General features: G+C 39.8%; 1 protein-coding gene across 7 annotated transcripts in view; it reads right to left on the bottom strand.

Moving 5' to 3' along the window:
* The window catches only part of PRKAA1 (protein kinase AMP-activated catalytic subunit alpha 1), a 31267-nt gene extending 14289 nt beyond the window's left edge, over positions 1-16978 (bottom strand). The window contains exons 1-5 of one of the 7 annotated variants that reach the window (XM_025867354.2): positions 16832-16949; positions 15484-15615; positions 3973-4114; positions 2237-2330; positions 1755-1799 (exon numbers count right to left, since the gene is read on the bottom strand). In XM_025867354.2, coding sequence (XP_025723139.1) covers positions 1755-1799; positions 2237-2296 — 105 coding nt within the window. In that variant the 5' untranslated portion in view covers positions 2297-2330; positions 3973-4114; positions 15484-15615; positions 16832-16949. Of the gene's footprint in view, positions 1-1754; positions 1800-1930; positions 2002-2236; positions 2331-3972; positions 4115-15483; positions 15616-16555; positions 16636-16831 lie in introns of those variants that run through there. The other 6 variants (XM_025867353.2, XM_025867355.2, XM_025867351.2 and 3 more) reach the window with 6 other exon arrangements.
* Between the last annotated feature and the right edge of the window lie 976 nt (positions 16979-17954).

Below are 17954 nucleotides of genomic sequence, written 5' to 3'. Positions count from 1 at the left end.
GTCATCAAGAGGAGTCGATGGGCATTAAGGAGGGCATTTGAAGTCATGAGCACTGGGTGTTATATGCAACCAATGAATCACTGAATTCTACCCCTGAAACTCATAATACACTATATGTTAACTAAACTGAATTTAAATAAAAAATTAAAAAAAAGAGAAATCACTAAACTGTAGAATGGATGAATAGTGATAAAGACGTCACCAACAGAGAGAGCAGAAACCTAAGCCCACAGGGTTGGAAATCAATAATAAACTAGCCTGCACACAGAACCCTGGAAAAGCTTTTAGAAGCCTTGGAAATTTGGGAAGGGAGAAATGAGAGGATGGAAAACAGGACAATCGGTTAAAGTAAGAAGTTTTAAACTCACCCCACCTGAGGAATAAGACCCATGATTTACTCTAGGAAGGCTGAACCAGCTCTGTTCTCAAGGACACCAAGGCAGAGATGAGGCACCAGAAGGAAAACATGGGGATTAGTGGAAGTCAACATACTAACTACTGAGACTTGCAGGCCTCTTCCCAATTCAGCTCTCAGAGTACTGACAGCTAATACCCTCAAGAAAATTGGAAGGTTTCTTCTGGAGCAACTTTCTGATCTAAGGAAAAATAGTTGAAATTACGGACATTTGGTATATCCTAATAAAATGGACAGATCCCTACCTATTCAAAGGATGGGAAGGCCCACCAGTCAATAAGTTCCACCCTCATGAGCTTGGCATTTAGTACCTCACTCAAATAAATATAAGTAGACAACCAAGAATCACCAGACATCTGAGGCAGGGCCATGTACAAAAGACCAAGACCAATAAAATGGAGCACAGAAGGTACAGTAACAATGCAGGAAACAGATGAAGACTTAAAAAAACAAAAACAAAACAAAACAAAAAAACACTACAACTGTTGACTCTTAATTACAGATAACAAACTTATGGTTACCAAAGGGGAGATGAGTGGGGGCATGGGTGAAATGGTGATGGGGATGATGGGGAATAAAGTACACTTATCACGATGAGCACTGAGTAATGCACAGAAGTGCTGAGTCACTAGGCTGTACACCTGAAACTAATATTACACTGTGTGTTGATTATACAGGAATTACAATTAAAAACTTTAAAAAAAACCTAATTGTTATCCTCAGAAAAGGTTATTGTATCTGTTGAGCAGAACTGACTATTTAAAAAAGAAAATTTCAGAAAACAAGAAAGATCTTTGAAATAGAAAATATGACAGCTGAAATGTTAATATGCAACAGGTAAACAATTGAAGAAAATTCCCATAATGTAAACCAAAATGACCAAGAAATGACAAATGGAAAAGATAAGAGAACAAGATGCCAATTCAACTTTTGCCTGTTTCCATTATTCCAGGCATAACATAGTGGGGGGGAAGGGAGAGTTAGTGAACAGAGAAGTAGAATACCTGAAAATTGAAAAGAACCATATTAAAAAATGGTAAAATCAAAATTAACTTGGTCATTTAATGAGCTTGGTTTTGATGAAAGTAAACAGATATGCTACATAGAACAAATGAATGAATGATATAAAGAACTTTAGATTGGTAGGGAAAAAATGGCTTCTCATTGCTAGATACAGGTCTTCTAGAAAGAGGTTTTAGCGTACCACATAACCTGGGTATGAGAAAAAAATATGGGTGGGAGGGGCAGTGTTCACTTTTTGGGTCTGTAACTTAAGACACTGTTCCAAATGCCTTCTAAAGTTCCTTCCAACTCTAAATTCTTTAAGTCTAATTCCTACCTCCTTCATGGAGCCTGTTCTTACTACTCCAGGTACATCAGATTTCTGAAACCAAAAAACGAATGCAATTTAAATGTGGCTAGGGTTGACTAGCAAGGCCTAGATCTTTAAGTATTAATACATTTTATAAGGATTAAATATATACTTCAAGATATATGTTACAAGTATTTGTATACCCCAAAAGCATGAGTTGGAGGATCATGAGTTCTGGTCTCAATCCAATTCTGTCATTAATAAACCACCTGACCTTGAGTAAATATATAAATCATGAGTCTCGGCTTCCACATCTGCATAAGCAGGCTAAGGAAATATCTTTAAGGTTTTTTCTAACTCTAAATAGTCTATGATTCTAGACAAACACATGACTAAGGGAAATGGTTATTAAGTAGACCTCTTAACAAAATTGCTTTCTGACATCTTAAAGCTAGTAAGGAATAAGGGGAGTTACAAAATAAATATAGGATTAAATCAGAACTGCTTACCCTTCCATTTTTACAGATATAATCAAATAGCTCTCCTCCTGAGACATATTCCATCACCATGAAAATATCAGATGGTGTACTGATGACCTGGTACCTGGTGAGAGAAAACATTATCTACCAATATTAAAACATGTATATTCATTCATTCAGTAAATATTTACTAAGCGCCTATAATATAGCAGGCACTATGCTATTAGCTGGGAAAACTGCAGGGAATTCTCTGCCTTCATGGAGTTCATGTTCCAGGAGCCAGGAAGCAGACACTAAATAAACAAGCAATATCTCAGGAGGTGGAACATGCTATGAAGAGAAACAAAGCAAACTAAGGGGAGTCTCTCATACAGGGTGTTTAAGGAAGGACTCTGATAAAGTAACATTTGAGCAGAACCTGACAGAAGGGAGCAAACCATACCATGATCTAGGAAGAAGGTGAACCAGGCAGAGAGAATACCAAGTGCAAAGGCCCTGAGGTAGAAGCCTGCCTGGCGTGTTTGAGGAATGGTAAGAAGGCTAGAGCAGAGTGAGCTGGCAGAGAGAAATAGGATGTGGAGTCAAAGAGGTAACTGGAGACTAGAAGACAGAGAACCCTACAAGCCAGGATGAGGCTCTGGCTTCTACTCTAAGGGAGATGCAAAGCTACTGAAGGTTTTAAGCAAAGTAGTCATGTGGTCTGATCTATTAAAAGGGTAGCTTTAATTTATGGCAGCAATGTGAAGAACTGACTGTGGATGGTAAAGGGAGAAGCAAGAGGCTACTACAGGGGTCCATGACAGAGATGACGGTGGTTCAAACGAGGTTGATGGCAATGATGGAACTGAGAAACACTAAGATCCTAGATCTATTTTGAAGAAAGAGATGGAATGGATGGTAGGAAGTGAGAGAAACAATGAAGTTAAGGATGGTTCCTATGTTTTGCCCTGAGGAACTGGATATTAACTCAGAGGGTGAGAACTGTGTGAAGAGCAGGATGGGGGAGGATAACAGAAAGTTCAGTTCTGGCATCCAAATGGAGATGTAAAGTAGGCAGTGCGTGTATGAAACTAGGATTCAGGGAAGAGTTATGAAAGCAGGAGATGTGTACTTAGAGGTTACCAGCACCCATATGCACCTTAAAACCATGGCACCTCAGCAAATGAGAAGAGGTGAGAGTGAAACAAACCTGGAGCCAGCCAGTTCAGTACAAAAGCCTCAGCAGTTGTAACTGACAGCCCGCACAAAAAAACTGGGCAGTAAGTAAGTTCTATGGAGACCCTACAATTGGCAACTGTAAAACCACCAGAATACTACTACTGCCCTTCTGAATACTGGATTCCTGAAATTCTGTCATTTGTGCTTTGTTTTATCAGATATAAGCAGCGTTGGGGGAAACCCTTTCTACTGCCTTTCTCTTGTCTCTAGTGAGGCTAAGTGACATCATGTGGAGGTCAACATTTTCTACCAGCAAATCATTGTTGGTTCTATAGCAATAGGAGCACAGACAGTTATCGATCAGACAGCATGTCCAGAGGACAAGAAAGAACGAGAAAGTTAACAGCTGATAAGCACAAGGGCAAAACATGGACATAGATTTAAGTGACCATGAACGGGGTTAGATGAATACATGAACAGGCAGAAATTTTAAAACCTTGAGGGATGATTCAAGAAATGTCAGTCATCTTTCTCACTTGTCAGATTAAGCAGGTTAACAAAAATGATTAAAAAATTATATGACTGTATTTAATATAATCAGATCTTACAGTTTAATTATATGAGGATGCCTGAAAAGCTTGAGGTTCTGAATTTCTCTGCGGATTTTTCCTACCACATCAAGGCTTCGAATCTTCTGTCGATTGAGTATCTTCACAGCAACTTTATGCCCAGTCAATTCATGTTTGCCAACTGTAGGAGAAATAATTTTAACAAATTAGTGCCAGGCTTGATTAATAACATTTTAGATGTTATTCTAAGAGTAGTAATCTCAGAAAATACTGAGCAAATTTAAGTTCCTTTCAGTTCTGCCTGATTTGCCCCTAAATGTTGTTTACATGTCCAAGAGCAATTAAATGGTAGAATACATAGGAAACCGGTAACAGTGGTTTCTTCAAGAAAGGAAAACTGGAAAGCTAACAGAGAGAGAAAGAAAAGAAACTTCCTTTTTGCTGTGTACCTTTTTGCCCTTTTAAATTCTTACTTATTTTGTAGTTCTTAAGCTATCATACATACAAACTGAACTTTAAAAAAAAAACAACTATTTTCTTTTGGTGAACAGTCCTATGAATTTTAACATATAGAAACTGGTAAAGCCACCATTAGAATCAAATACATAACAGTTTCGTCATCCCAAAAAACTCCCTCCTGCTACAGACACATTTCCCCTACCCATAACCCTTTGAACCTTCCAAATTTCAGTTCATGAACATGTAGTTTCTGTTTTTAAGAATTAAAAAAATTAAGTGATTTTCTTTCAATTTTGAATGCTATGGCCAGATAATCAATAGTGAGAGCAGAATTTAGTCTTCAAAACTTAGCTTTTATTTACCCTTCCTCTAGAACCTACTGTAGAATATATATCCTGTCAAAATCAGGAAAATAAACCGAGAAAGATAATATCCAGTAAAGAAGGGATCCAGTACAGGAGAAAAACTAAGAGAATCCCCACTATGGTAATGAGGCAAAGTCCTAGGTAACAGATGTATAGATGGACTAGAGGCAACAAATCCAGACAGAAAGGCAATAGAGGATCCAAGATGGCTGCAGGAAGGGGAGACTGATAAATTATCTTACAGGTTTCAAAGTACAGAATACTGTATTGAGAGAGATTTTGACAAAGGCATTTGAAGATACAGGAAATTTAGCCTCAGGTTCAAAGAAAACTAAGCAAATGGAAAAACAAGGTACTTTAATAACTCCAGGAAAAAATGATAAATAAAGAAAATAGTCACAGTATTGGCTTGGCAAATAGTTTTTACACAGTCACAATTATGAAATGCTAAATATGGATTTTTTTAAGTATGATATAATTATATTAGAAGAATGAGGGTATAGAGGAAAAGGTGTAAGAGAACTGAAATCCTTATGTACCATACTAGAAAGTCAACAACAACAAAAAATCCATCAACAAGAATTAAGAAATAGTTTGTATGCACGCATAGATCAATTAGAAATATAGAGGTTAAAAAAAAAACAACTAGAGGTAAATACTAGAAGAGTTGAGAGTGAGGGTAAGGAATTCTGTTTTATAAATATACATACCTCTTAGCACTATTTGACTTTTTGAAATATATATGTATCAAGTTTTGTTTTCTTTTAATAAGTGACTTAGGAGTTTAGCTTTTTAGGAAGAAATGTTCTCTTCTAACTTAGAACACAGTTTGTAAGACTAATAGCTGAGAGCTCTCCCTGGCAATCTTGGTAATTACCAGCTGAAAAGCAAAGATAATGATAAATAATAAATTCCTTCTAGAGGCGCCTGGGTGGCTCAGTTGTTAAGCGTCTGCCTTTGGCTCAGGTCATGATCCCAGGGTCCTGGGATCGAGCCCCACAGCGGGCTCCCCGCTCTGTGGGAAGCCTGCTTCTCCCCTCTCCCACTCCCCCTGCTTATGTTTCCTCTCTAGCTGTGTCTCTCTCTGTCAAATAAATAAATAAACTCTTTAAAAAATCTAAAAAAAAAAAAAGAAATCCCTTCTTAGTTATTAATGTTTGTTATGTACTAAATTGTGTCTCCCCCAAAATTCATATGTTGAAACCCTAACCCTGGTCTCAGAATGTGACAGTATTTAGAGATAGGGCCTTTAAAGAAATGACTGTTAAAATGAGACAGTTTTGGTAGGTCCTAATCCACCCTGACTCATGATATCCTTCTAAGAGGAAATCTGGACACAGAGAGAAACAACAGGGTACACGCAGGAAACCGTGTGAGAACACAGGGAGGAGGCAGCCATCTGCAAGCTAAGGAGAGGACTCATAAGGCACCAACCCTCGATCTCAAACTTTAAGCTTCCAGACTGTGAGAAAATATGTTGTTAAAGCCATTCAGTCTGTGGTATTTTGTTATGGAAACCCTTAGCAGATGAATACAATACTTCTTACTATTTACAAGTTGAAAACTCAACATTGATATTTTAAACTTCTTATGTTTAAAACATTATTTTAAACAAAGAATTTTTCCTCATTATTCCAATCAAGCTTTCCCACTTGATCTGGGATTTGGGATGGAGTTGAGCCTGCCCACCCTTTAAAAACCCTCAAGGATTATGAACCACTGCAGGTTTTTAAAGCAAGGGAGCAACAAGATAATTAAATTATCTTTCTAAGAGACAAAACACTCATTGCTTGCTCCTCACTTAATATTTGCTCTTGATGATATAACAATAAAAAGCATAGAATTTTAGAAACTAAAGAGAACTCTACAGATCATCAGGTCCAATGGTTTTCAACAATTCAACATTTTCCCCCTACCAGCTAACCAAGATAATGAGTGATGAGCCGGCTCTTCTACCCCACCATAACCCCAGCATTTGAGAGGGGCAGGGGATGGGGTAATTCCTCATTATTTTGAATTTTTTTAAGCATTTACTACTTTCCTTAAATGTTTTAATAATATTAAATCCAAAGGTTAGGTTATACAGATATTCCACATGTGGAGAAAAAAGTCTTTATTAAGTAAGACTCCAAGAAAAGTATTTAAGTCAGAGTATGTCTCAATCCTTTTCAAAAATACAATTTACCACCGAAGTCCACCTTCCATTTTGTCCAGATTCTTTAACCTGCACAATCCCTCTATAATACAAATCTTTCCAGCAAGTGAGCAAATGTGTAACTGCACCACAGTCTGCCCTAACCTAAAGCATTATCACAGAATCAAAAGTTTTTAAACTACTACAATGTAAATGGAATCTCTAAATTTTCTTACAACCTCTATTTGTATAGCTCAACTAATCTCAAAACCATCTATGGCTAAGAAATTACAGAAGTTTCCTGAAAGATAGCAGAGTAAGAATGCACTGGACATACTTCCATCAAAAACTCATTAAAATATACATGAAATTAGTGACAAACCTATAATCATAGCTGAAATGGACTGTGGAAATTAGAAGCACATTCTAATTTCTGATAAGGCCTTCTCCAATCTCCTGTATCAATCAGATGCGATTAAGAGCAGTCAACTTGACTGTTAAACCCCAATTCAGGAAGCATCTTCTTTCTCAGACCTAGTGTATTGATACCTGAACAAGCAGTAATCTCATCTGTCCCAACTACCCCCAAAATCTCCAAGCAATGGCTTAGTAGAAACCCTCTCATTAATTGCATAGCTGAAACAAGACTGGGACAGCCACAATACTGGACACTACTGGCAGACTCAGATTTGGAAAGAATATGAAAGCAGAATCCATTTGGAACTGAACTCCAATTCATCACAAATCAACCACAGTTCCCTCATATCCCACCCTGCTCAACCGAATTTCAATCCCAATTAACTTTAAGTAACAACTGGGTCTTACTGAAACTCCAGATGTATATTCTATCATTAAATAAGGAACTGGAATAGGAGTTTCAAAGCATTCTCTCAAATGCATTCATGTACTGAGCATCTACTATATGCCAGTAACACTGCCACAGAAAACAGCAGTAACCAAAAGCAACCCGGTCCCTGGGACCTTCCTGGCCTCTGAGGATGACCAAAATAACTGTAAAGGAAGAAAAACCAAAAAGTTTTAAAGTGCAAAAGACTAAAGCAGAAAGAATAGACATTAATAATGTCCTAGGTCGCCTGGGTGGCTGTTGGTTGAGCGACTGCCTTCAGCTCAGGTCATGATCCTGGAGTCCCGGGATCGAGGCCCGCATCGGGCTCCCTGCTCAGCGGGGAGTCTGCTTCTCCCTCTGACCCTCTCCCCTCTCATGTGCTCTCTCTCGCTCTCTCAAATAAATAAATAAATAAAATCTTTAAAAAAAATAATAATGCTCATCCAAGAACTAATGAATGTTGTAGAAAAAATTAACTATCACAAGGTGATAAGAAATACAGATGTTATGGAGCATCGGCTAGCTCAATCAGTAGAGCATGGCACTCTTGATCTCAGGGTTGTAAGTTCGAGCCCCACACTGGGTGTAGAGATTACTTAAAAATAAAAGCTTTTAAATTAAAAAAAAAAATATAGAAGTTACAAAGAGCAGAGCGGGATGAATTTTACAACAGAACAATTAAAATCCTTTAGATAGCAGTACGTTGCATAAATGTGACAGAAAATTTTATGGAACACATACCAAAAATGAGGAAGAAATTAGTAAGAAAAAGAGGGATGGTGATAGACAAAGAACAGGGAATCAAGTAAAATTCAACTCATGTACAATACAAAGTAGAATATTATTCCACCTGTGAATAATAGAAGCCCCCTCCAGAAGAAAGCTAAATGAACAGAATGAAATCAATAACCAATCAAGGTACAACTGAAGACTTTTTTCTAATACATGAACATTTCATCAAATTATAAATTAATTAGAAGAAACAGAGGCATATCTTCATTTTTGAAGCAATAGAAATCAAAAAAGTATGATTGTATAAATAGTATTCAAACAAAAATTGAACAGTAGCAAGGGAGGGGAAGGTGTCATGACAGCCACTGTAATGAAATCAAATCCTCTCTCTCTCTCTCTCTCTCTCTCTCACACACACACACACACACTACCACTAAGTAAATAAATAAGCAGAGTACATGATCAGTTTGTTTTTTTTAAGGGAAAATTAGTGCACTAATTCCTTTTTCATGGCTGTTATACCAATAGAACATTTTAGGGAAATAAAAGGGCAACTGATATCTTAGAATAGCATTAAGAGCAATATATTTTTTTTAAAAATCTGTAGTTCCCTTACTCAGAATTTAACTTAGAATTAAGCAGATTTAAAAATGTGCCTAATTATTGTGCACCTGGGTGGCTCAGTCGGTTAAGCATCCCACTCTTGGTTTGGCTCAGGTCATGATCTCATGCGCCCTGAGATCGAGCCCCAGGTTGGGTTCCACACGGGAGTCTGCTTGAAGATTCTCTCCTCTGCCCCTCCCCCACTCATTCTTTCTCTCTCTCTCTCAAATAAATAAATCTTTTTTTTAAAGATTTTTTTATTTATTTGAGAGAGAGAATGAGAGAGAGAGAGAGCACATGAGAGGGGGCAGGGTCAGAGGGAGAAGCAGACTCCCTGCTGAGCAGGGAGACCCATGCAGCACTTGATCCCAGGACTCCAGGATCATGACCTGAGCCAAAGGCAGTCGCCCAACCAACTGAGCCACCCAGAGGCCCTAAAGAAATCTTTTTTTAAATGTGCATAATTGTTTTTATTATAGTGTCTTATTTAAGAACAAAGACGGCAAATAACCTAAATGACCAATTTCAGAGAACAGTTTAATACCTTGCTATTCCAACATAAAAGACTCTCTCATAAGACTATAGAAAATGTTCTTGTAAATATGAAAAGAGCAAACAAAAATTATACATGCATTCTACATTTTCTAGCTATATCAAAAATATTTATATGACAATGATAATGTGCTAAAATGAAAATAGTTATCCTACAGTGACTTTTTTCAAATTTTACCTACTGTTTTATATTCTTTACAATTAAAAAATCCGAAAGGGAAGAAAAAAAAAAACAATGACAGGTGTTAGATTCACCTTTTTTAGAAATAGGGCTGAATGCCCCATTCTCCTTCTACATGAGAAGGCAATATGTGTACAAAACATAGACTTTGTAGTCACACAGACCTGGGTTCTTTCCAGTATGAAGGTTGTTTACTTATGTTTGACCTGGGCAAGTTAGATTACTTCAACCTTCTATTCATTTGTCTGTAAAAATAAGAATGCCACATACTCTATATAAGCAAATGTCTACCTGTATGAGTATCAATTACGCCCCTGGGCCCTCACACAGTGACAATCTGTGGGAGTTAGCCGGATAGGACTTCTTGCTCCTAGGTATTATGTTCCAGCTCCATAGTTTTCTGCTTTTTGGTGGGTTTTTTTGTTTTGTTTTGTTTAAAGATTTTATTTATTTGACAGAGAGAGACATAGCCAGAGAGGGAACACAAGCAGGGGGAGTGGGAGAGGGAGAAGCAGGCTTCCTGCAGAGCAGGGAGCCCGATGCGGGGCTCAGTCCCAGGACCCTGGGATCATGACCTGAGCCAAAGATAGACGCTTAACGACTGAGCCACCCAGGTGCCCCAGTTTTCTGCTTTTTGAAGTTGTGTCTCACCCTCACAGCCTATCGGGAGTCAACTTTTACAGCCCCCTCTCCAATGTTCTAATTTGGGAATTCGAATTTTCTATGGGCTAGAAAAATCATAAAACTATTACAATGAATTTTAAGAATTATGCTCTACAAAATACTAGGACTGAAGCCTCTACACAGAAAAAGACTTTGTAAGCAAGTCAGTCTGGGAAACGATGTATGCTCTCCCTTTCGAAAACCCACACTATGCATATTAACACAATAATGGCTCTGGATTGCCTACTAAAGAAACCTATTAAACATTTTTAACCTGTCTTACTTGGATACAGACTTTTCCCTCCAAGGTTTTCAAGTAATGTCCCAACACTGATGGCTCAAATAGGTTCTCTTTCAGAGTAGGCAATAGCCCTTCTGAGTATCATCTTTCTCCCTCTTTCTTCCCAGCAAAATCTTGGTAATTTAAAGCTATCATATGATAATCTGTCTTCCTTAATTATAGGAACAGATATTTTGCCTTGAACCCAATTACCAACAAACTTCAATATTCACATTTCAGGAACATAATACTTTTGAAAATAGTGTTTTAGGGACACCTGGGTGGCTCAGTCGTCAAGCATCTGCCTTCGGCTCAGGTCATGATCCCAGGGTCCTGGAATCAAGCCCCACATCAGGCTCCCTGCTCCTCGGGAAGCCTGCTTCTCCCTCTCCCCCTCCCCCTGCTAGTGTTCCCTCTCTCGCTGTGTCTCTCTCTCTCTCTGTGAAATAAATAAATAAAATATTTTAAAAAAAGAAAATAGTGTTTTATAGCTTAGAAAAAAAACACATCACATTTGAGTCTCACAACAAACCTATGATTTAGGTAATTATGAGGCTCTAGGAGATTATGTAACTTGATGAAGTAAAGTTATTAAGTGATCAAGGTGGGATAGGCCTTCTGACTCCAAGTCTTATGACCTATCTACTCCACCCCACCATCAATATGCAGTAGAAAATTGCAGGGGTGGAGGGGGAAAATGGGCACAATATCACACCCCAAACCCTGAACTGCTTTCTCCAAACTAAGCAAAGGATTCTCTATTGACTAAACTTAGTTGCAGCCAAATTAATTGCTGCTCCATAGAATCAATGAGTAACAAGGAGACCCTGTCAAGAATATGCATTAAGAGAACCACCCCCCTTTCCAAAGCTCAAAATCTTACTCTTCAGACTGTCACTGTTTTACAGTAGTGCTAAAAATACTGGGTTTTTAAAAAGATTGTATTTATTTATTTACTTGAGAGAGAGCAAGTGTGAGTGGGGGTAGGGGAAGAGATAGAGGGAAAGAGTGAGTCCTAACCAGGCTCCACACACAGGGCGGAGCCCAATGTGCAGTTCCATATCACAACCCTGAGATCATGACCTGAGCCAAAACCAAGAGTCCATCACTTAACCGACTAAGCTACCCACGCACCCCATGATACTGTTTCTGAACAAAACGGAAGACAAGTGTTTCTGCCATGGAAGACTTGTAAGTCACTCACAGCAAAGGTTACCAGAATTCACAATGTCTCCCTCACAAGAACATTGGATTAGTCAACTACTAGCTAACAACCTGTTATTGCTTTCCAAAGGGAACTTTGTCTACCCATAGGACACTGTAACAAATGCTCTTCTAATCAGATATATAATCCTGAAGTGAAGTAAGATCATACTTTGAAAATTTTAAATAGTTAAGAGGTGCCACAAAGAATTACCTCCTGAAGATACTCTAATCACCTATTTCATTCCCACTCTAAAATTAAAAGAGTAGAGGCACCTGGGTGGCTCAGCTGTTAAGTGTCTACCTTCGGCTCGGGTCACGGTCCTGGGATAGAGCCCCCGAGTCAGGCTCCCTGCTCCATGGGAAGCCTGCTTCTCCCTCTCCCACTTCCCCGGCTTATGTTCCCTTTCTAACTGTATCTCTCTCTGTCGAATAAATAAATAAAATCTTTAAGAAAAAAAAATTAAATTAAAAGAGTAAAAAAAAAATCTCACTCCGGGGTGCCTGGGGAACTCAGTCTGTTAAGCACTGGACTCTTGATTTTGGCTCAGGTCATGATCTTGGGATTGTATAACTGAGCTGCATGTTGGGCTCCATGCTTAGCCATGGAGCCTGCTTAGGATTCTCTTTCGCTCTCCCTTTGCCCCTCCCCCCACATTTGCATTCTCTCTCTCTCTCTCTCTCTCTCAAATAAATAAATCTTAAAAAAAAAAAAATCCCACTTCTAGAAGTATAAGGGAAATACCTTAATCCTGGAGAAGGATGAGCTTTAAAAGCTATAGTGGAAATCTGAGAAAGGCAGGTTTTCTTAATGTAACATTTCAGGCATCCCAAAAGGCAAACCAAATACCCATGTTCCACCCACCACCAGCTTAAGCAATAAAACATCACAGATGCAAGTGAAGTTCTGTATGCCTCCTCCCAGAACCCTTTCTCCTTTCTACAACCACTACCGTGAATGTGGTGTTTATCTTCCCCTAGAGTGTGAATCCATAAACGGTACTCTAACAATGTTTTCTCTACATTTATTTCTACAAATTTAGTTTTATATATTCTTTTGAATACATAATACCTGCACTGCACAATTAAACAACACAAAAAGATAAACAGTGAAATGTCCCCCTGCTACCTAGTTCCCCCACTCTGAACAACTAATGTAACTGTTTCATGTGTATCTTTAAAGGGACGCTCCATATATATATATATGCAAGTAGTTACACTTAGATACCTTATTTGCCATTTTTTATACACAAATGGTAGGTATACTATACACATTTGTTCTACTACCCCCTTATTCTTCCTCTTAAAAATACACCTTGGAAATTGCTTCTTAAATTATATAAAGTCTCTCATTTTTTTATGTTTGCAAGGTCTATCATTGTATGGATAGCCATAATTTAACTACTGTCCTACTACAAAGGTTATTTCCAACCTTTTGTATTCATAAACAATATGGCAATGAATAACTCATTATTTCATACACACACAAGTATATCTATAAGATAAATTCCTAGAGGTTGAATTGCTGGGTTAACCTTAATAAATACTGTCACACTCTATAGAGGTGGCAACAATTTACTCTCACTAGCAATGTTTGGGTGTTTTTGTATGATTTTAAAATTTATATAAATAACATGACAGCACATGTTCTTCTGCTTCTTTGGTTTTTGTGGCCTAACCTTATAAACTTGAAATCTACCCATGCTGATATATACATATTTATACAACATACAGATTTTTTTCCTTAAAGAATTTTTTTCCTAAGTAATTGCTCTAATCCCAATGTGAGGGCTTGAACTCATGACCCAACATCAAGAGTTGCATGATCTACTGACTGAGTCAGCTAGGAACCCCCTCCTTAAAGAAATTTTTAAATAAAAAGATAGAATAGTCACCTATTTACCTGAAATTGCAGTTTTATGTAGAAAAATACTTACCAACTTAATAAACAGGTTGCATGTATAAACAACTTATTTGCTGAAGACCACCTAGACCACTAAAAAAACCGTCTTCTCTTCTCTTGGAAAACTTAACAAAAACTGCCATTTTAATTTACTGCAATAGAAACATGACTCTCTGTTCATCCATGCTTTTATAATTGCTGTACCTGGGGAAAGGCATGTGGACCCTGCAAGGGAGTAGAGACTAACATCTTGATAACCAGGGGGGAAAAAAGATAACTTGGGAATAATAAAAGATAATTCAAGCATAATCCCAAGCCAACCCTAGTAGTCTGTTTAAACTTTCTCCTCACAATGGTATCATTAGGTTACCAAGTGACTTTTTTAGTCTGTAATAGGAAACAAAATAATCACTGCGAATTTTTAATCCCCTTCACCCCCAAAATTAAATTTCTTCTAAGCATGTAAAATCATACTGGGAATTTTTCTGCATATCAATATCATATCTTTTATTAGATTCCTTTTCTATGTTAAATTTACCAATGTGTAACTAATTTTAAAAGCTCTATCTACTCCAAATTATCTCCACTGAAATATATGATTAATCATATTATTGATAAGAATACTTGTCAAATTAAGGCTAAGTTACCAACATCACCACTGTAATAGTTGTTTTTGCCTGTTCACTGAGCAGCTATGTCCGCCTTTCTCCTAACAATTAATACCCATTCTGTATAGATATTTATCCTGTCTCTCCATACTAAGTTCTTCAGAAGAAGATGCCCCCACCACACACACATTCACCAGTGGGCCATATTCCACGAAGGGTAATGCTATCTCCTTTGCTAGTACCTACTTAGGAACACAAGCCTAACCCAATTAGCACATGGCATCCCTGGCCCCAGGAACAGGATGAGCCAGTGGGACTCATGAGAGGTATGCTGAAGCCTCCATGCTTTGGAGAGAGAACCACAGAAAGAGATGTTCTTGGCTAGGTTGAGTTGGATTTTCTATTACTGCACTTGGAGTAAAAAGCATCCCAACTGTTTAACAACTTAAAAATGCACTGGTTGAGGATTTTGACCAATATCAACTAATGTATTTATGAACAAATTTAACCCTATATATGAAACCTGTGATTCTTTGATGAATATTGGCTTTTCTATACTTTGGAAAGGTTGACTTTGACAGTATAATATTTCAAGAGAGGCACATGTGGAAGAATGAAGGTTAAGGAACAGCACTCACTGGAAGGATTCATGTCACAGAGACATCACAGATCAAATCCAGAAAATGAAAAATTTCTCTTGCTTTCCTATCTGCCATGCCAAAAGCCACCTAGCAAATAAGAAAATGAGACCTGACTTTGCACAGGTCTTTAACAGAATGATGAGCATCCTAGTACAAGCAGAACCGTGGGAGAAGTGAGGGTATCAAGACTGTCATCACTATTTGGGGGCATTACTGGGCATTTCTTACAAATATTTGTAAAGCACTTTGTAATTGCTAACAAGTAAAGAGACAACATAGCCAAAGATAAATAATTTTGAGGGCACAGAGACATCTTACTGGCCTAATACAGACCCACCCTGATGGCTCTTATTACCCTATTCTGGCATTTGCTTCTTACTTTCTTACATTGTTGGCCTTGCTGATTTTCATAAGAAGGCTTAGGCAGTTGCTTCCCTGTGGGCTATACAGCAATTTTCCAGTTCTATGACTCAGAAAGAGCAAGAGAAGGAAGGGTTCTCCTCTTCCATCCCTAGATAAAATCAGAAAATGTTTATTTAGCTCTGGTAAAGCAAGGCTCAGTTAGTTAATTCACTGTACACTTTCACAACTTTTTTTCTTTCAAATCAAATATTTACCAAGAGCTTAGTATATGCAAGTCATTGGTTATTATATATCCAAAGCCAATGCATGAATTATATTTATCAGTTCCATGCTTCCTTCCTCTACATCCCTAATAACAAAGTCAAATATTTTAAAGAAAAAAAAAATATTTACACCTCACAAAGTTTGCAATTAAACGTTTTGTGCCAGAATTGGTGGACTGGTGATCAAGTTTTTTATTTCCAGAGTACTGTGCTGAAACACAAGGGTAAGAGATTCCACACTTTCCTTAAAAAAAGAAAAAAAGTTCAAATGATGTGCACTAAATTATTAAAACATAAATATCCTGAGAAAATAAATGGAAACGTACTACATTAATGAGCTAATAAATACTATCTGGAGGCAACATCTGCACTACCTACCAGGTTTGGCACACAGTCTGCAAAACTGATAATTCAGAAACACTGAAGGCACGGAGTCTGCAATCAGAACATAAACCATGCATCGCAAATACGGACCAGTTCACATTCATTAACTGTTCCGAAAAAAATTTAGTCATCCTTCCCAACGAGATGGCCCTTTTTTTAAAATTCTGTAAGCTACCCCCAAAGCAAGCTTACTTTTGGGGGAGGTGGGGGGGGGAACACATTTCACACCTGAGAACCAGCCCCGGCAGGTAAGTCGAGAACCTCCTAAAGAGGACGGAAATACGGACAATACTGAGGACTGCCAGGGAAGCGATGGGCTGGCCCTGAGCCGAGCGAGCACAGCCCCAGCGAACAAGAGGCCCTCTCCCCAAGGCTCCGGGCCGAGACCCCGGCGCCCCCACCCAGCGCTGGGAGCAGCTGCGCGACCCTATCCTGCCCTACCTGGGAAAGTTCGCACTGCCGCATCCCCGCCCCTCGCACTGGCAACCCCTCTGGCCGCGGCGCCGTCGCCATGGCGACCGGTCCCCACCCCCACCCAGCCGGAGAGGGTCGCGCCGCAGTCCCGCGGTGGCCTCTGACTCCGCTCCCGCCGGAGCCAGGACTGGGGCTGCCGAGCCTGGGAGAGGAACGCCGGGGCGGGGGAGGATGAAGAGGTGCGAAAGGCGGAAGTCGCCCGGATCGCGGGCTGGGGCCGAACCTTGCCCCAGGGGTCCTCACCCTTGACTTTGCCGAAGGTGCCGACCCCCAGCGTGTCCCCCAGGATGTAGTGGCCGATCTTCACCCGCCCGTCGTGTTTCTGCTTCTCGGCCGTCGCCATCTTTCTCCAGGAACTGAGTCTGCGCATGGCGCCGCGGGAGGGGGCGGAGGGGGCGGGCAGGGCCGCGCCGGGGGCGGGCAGGGAGGGGGGTGGGGACGCGGGAGGGCAGCAGCGCCGCCGAGCCACCGCCCAGCGTCGCCCGCCGGGTCGCCGCCGCCGGCCGCGGCGCAGACGCTCCCCCTGGCGGGGCGGGCAGGGGTCGCTGGGAGGGCCACCGGTACCCCCCCCTTCCTCGCGCTGCTTCGTTTCGGCCTGGGGCGCCCGCCCACCTGCGCGCAGAAGAGGGCTTCCTGAACTGCAGAGGAGGGAGGCAGCCCCGCGGCTGCTCTCCCCTGTGGCGGAGTTTCTGCCCGCAGTGATCTCCCCTAATCGTTACTCCTGGGGAGGGGTACCGCTCTCCTTGCGATTCCGAGGGGCCAGTTGGGCACTGAGGAAGCCCACTTGGGTGAGGCAGTTGTGTGGCTGGTTACTAGTGCAGCGTGAATTGAAACATGGCAGGGGACACCGCCCTGTCACTGTTTTCTAACCTTTTCATTTTCCCTGTGCGGATAGAATCTAAAAGCCACTGGGAGTTGTCACTTGCATCTTCGATGGAGTTTCCCCTTTTTCCACCCATCCCCCCTTGCTCTTTGTTGTTGTTGTTGTTTTGTTGTTGTTACTCTGAACCAGTAAGTTACTATTGGGCACCTTGACAGCTCAAGCAGCGTTATCGGGCTTTCCTCCTTATGGATGCTTTTCTGAAATTTCCTTCCCAAGCAAACTCTGTTGGAAGGAGCAGTTTGGGAATACTGTGAACGTACGTGTGCTCAGGAATAGGATATTACAGACATAGGAATTAATATTTTTAGATTACCGATAAAATGTAGACTTTGAAATGAAAACAAGGCTTGTATTTGCAAACACCAAGTCAATCGACAAATATTTATTGTACTTGCAATGAGTAAAATTTAGTCTATTATCTATACAAATGGGATGTGCCATATTACAGAGGAAGTAGAGAAAGTATGCTTATTTGTATTAAAT

This window comes from Callorhinus ursinus, unplaced genomic scaffold, assembly GCF_003265705.2.
Source record: "Callorhinus ursinus isolate GAN/ISIS: 27379988/994484 unplaced genomic scaffold, GSC_fseal_2.0 scaffold3, whole genome shotgun sequence".
NCBI classification, from domain to species: domain Eukaryota; kingdom Metazoa; phylum Chordata; class Mammalia; order Carnivora; family Otariidae; genus Callorhinus; species Callorhinus ursinus.
Note: the sequence above shows the minus strand (reverse complement) of the source record. Positions and strands in the feature narration are given on the sequence as shown.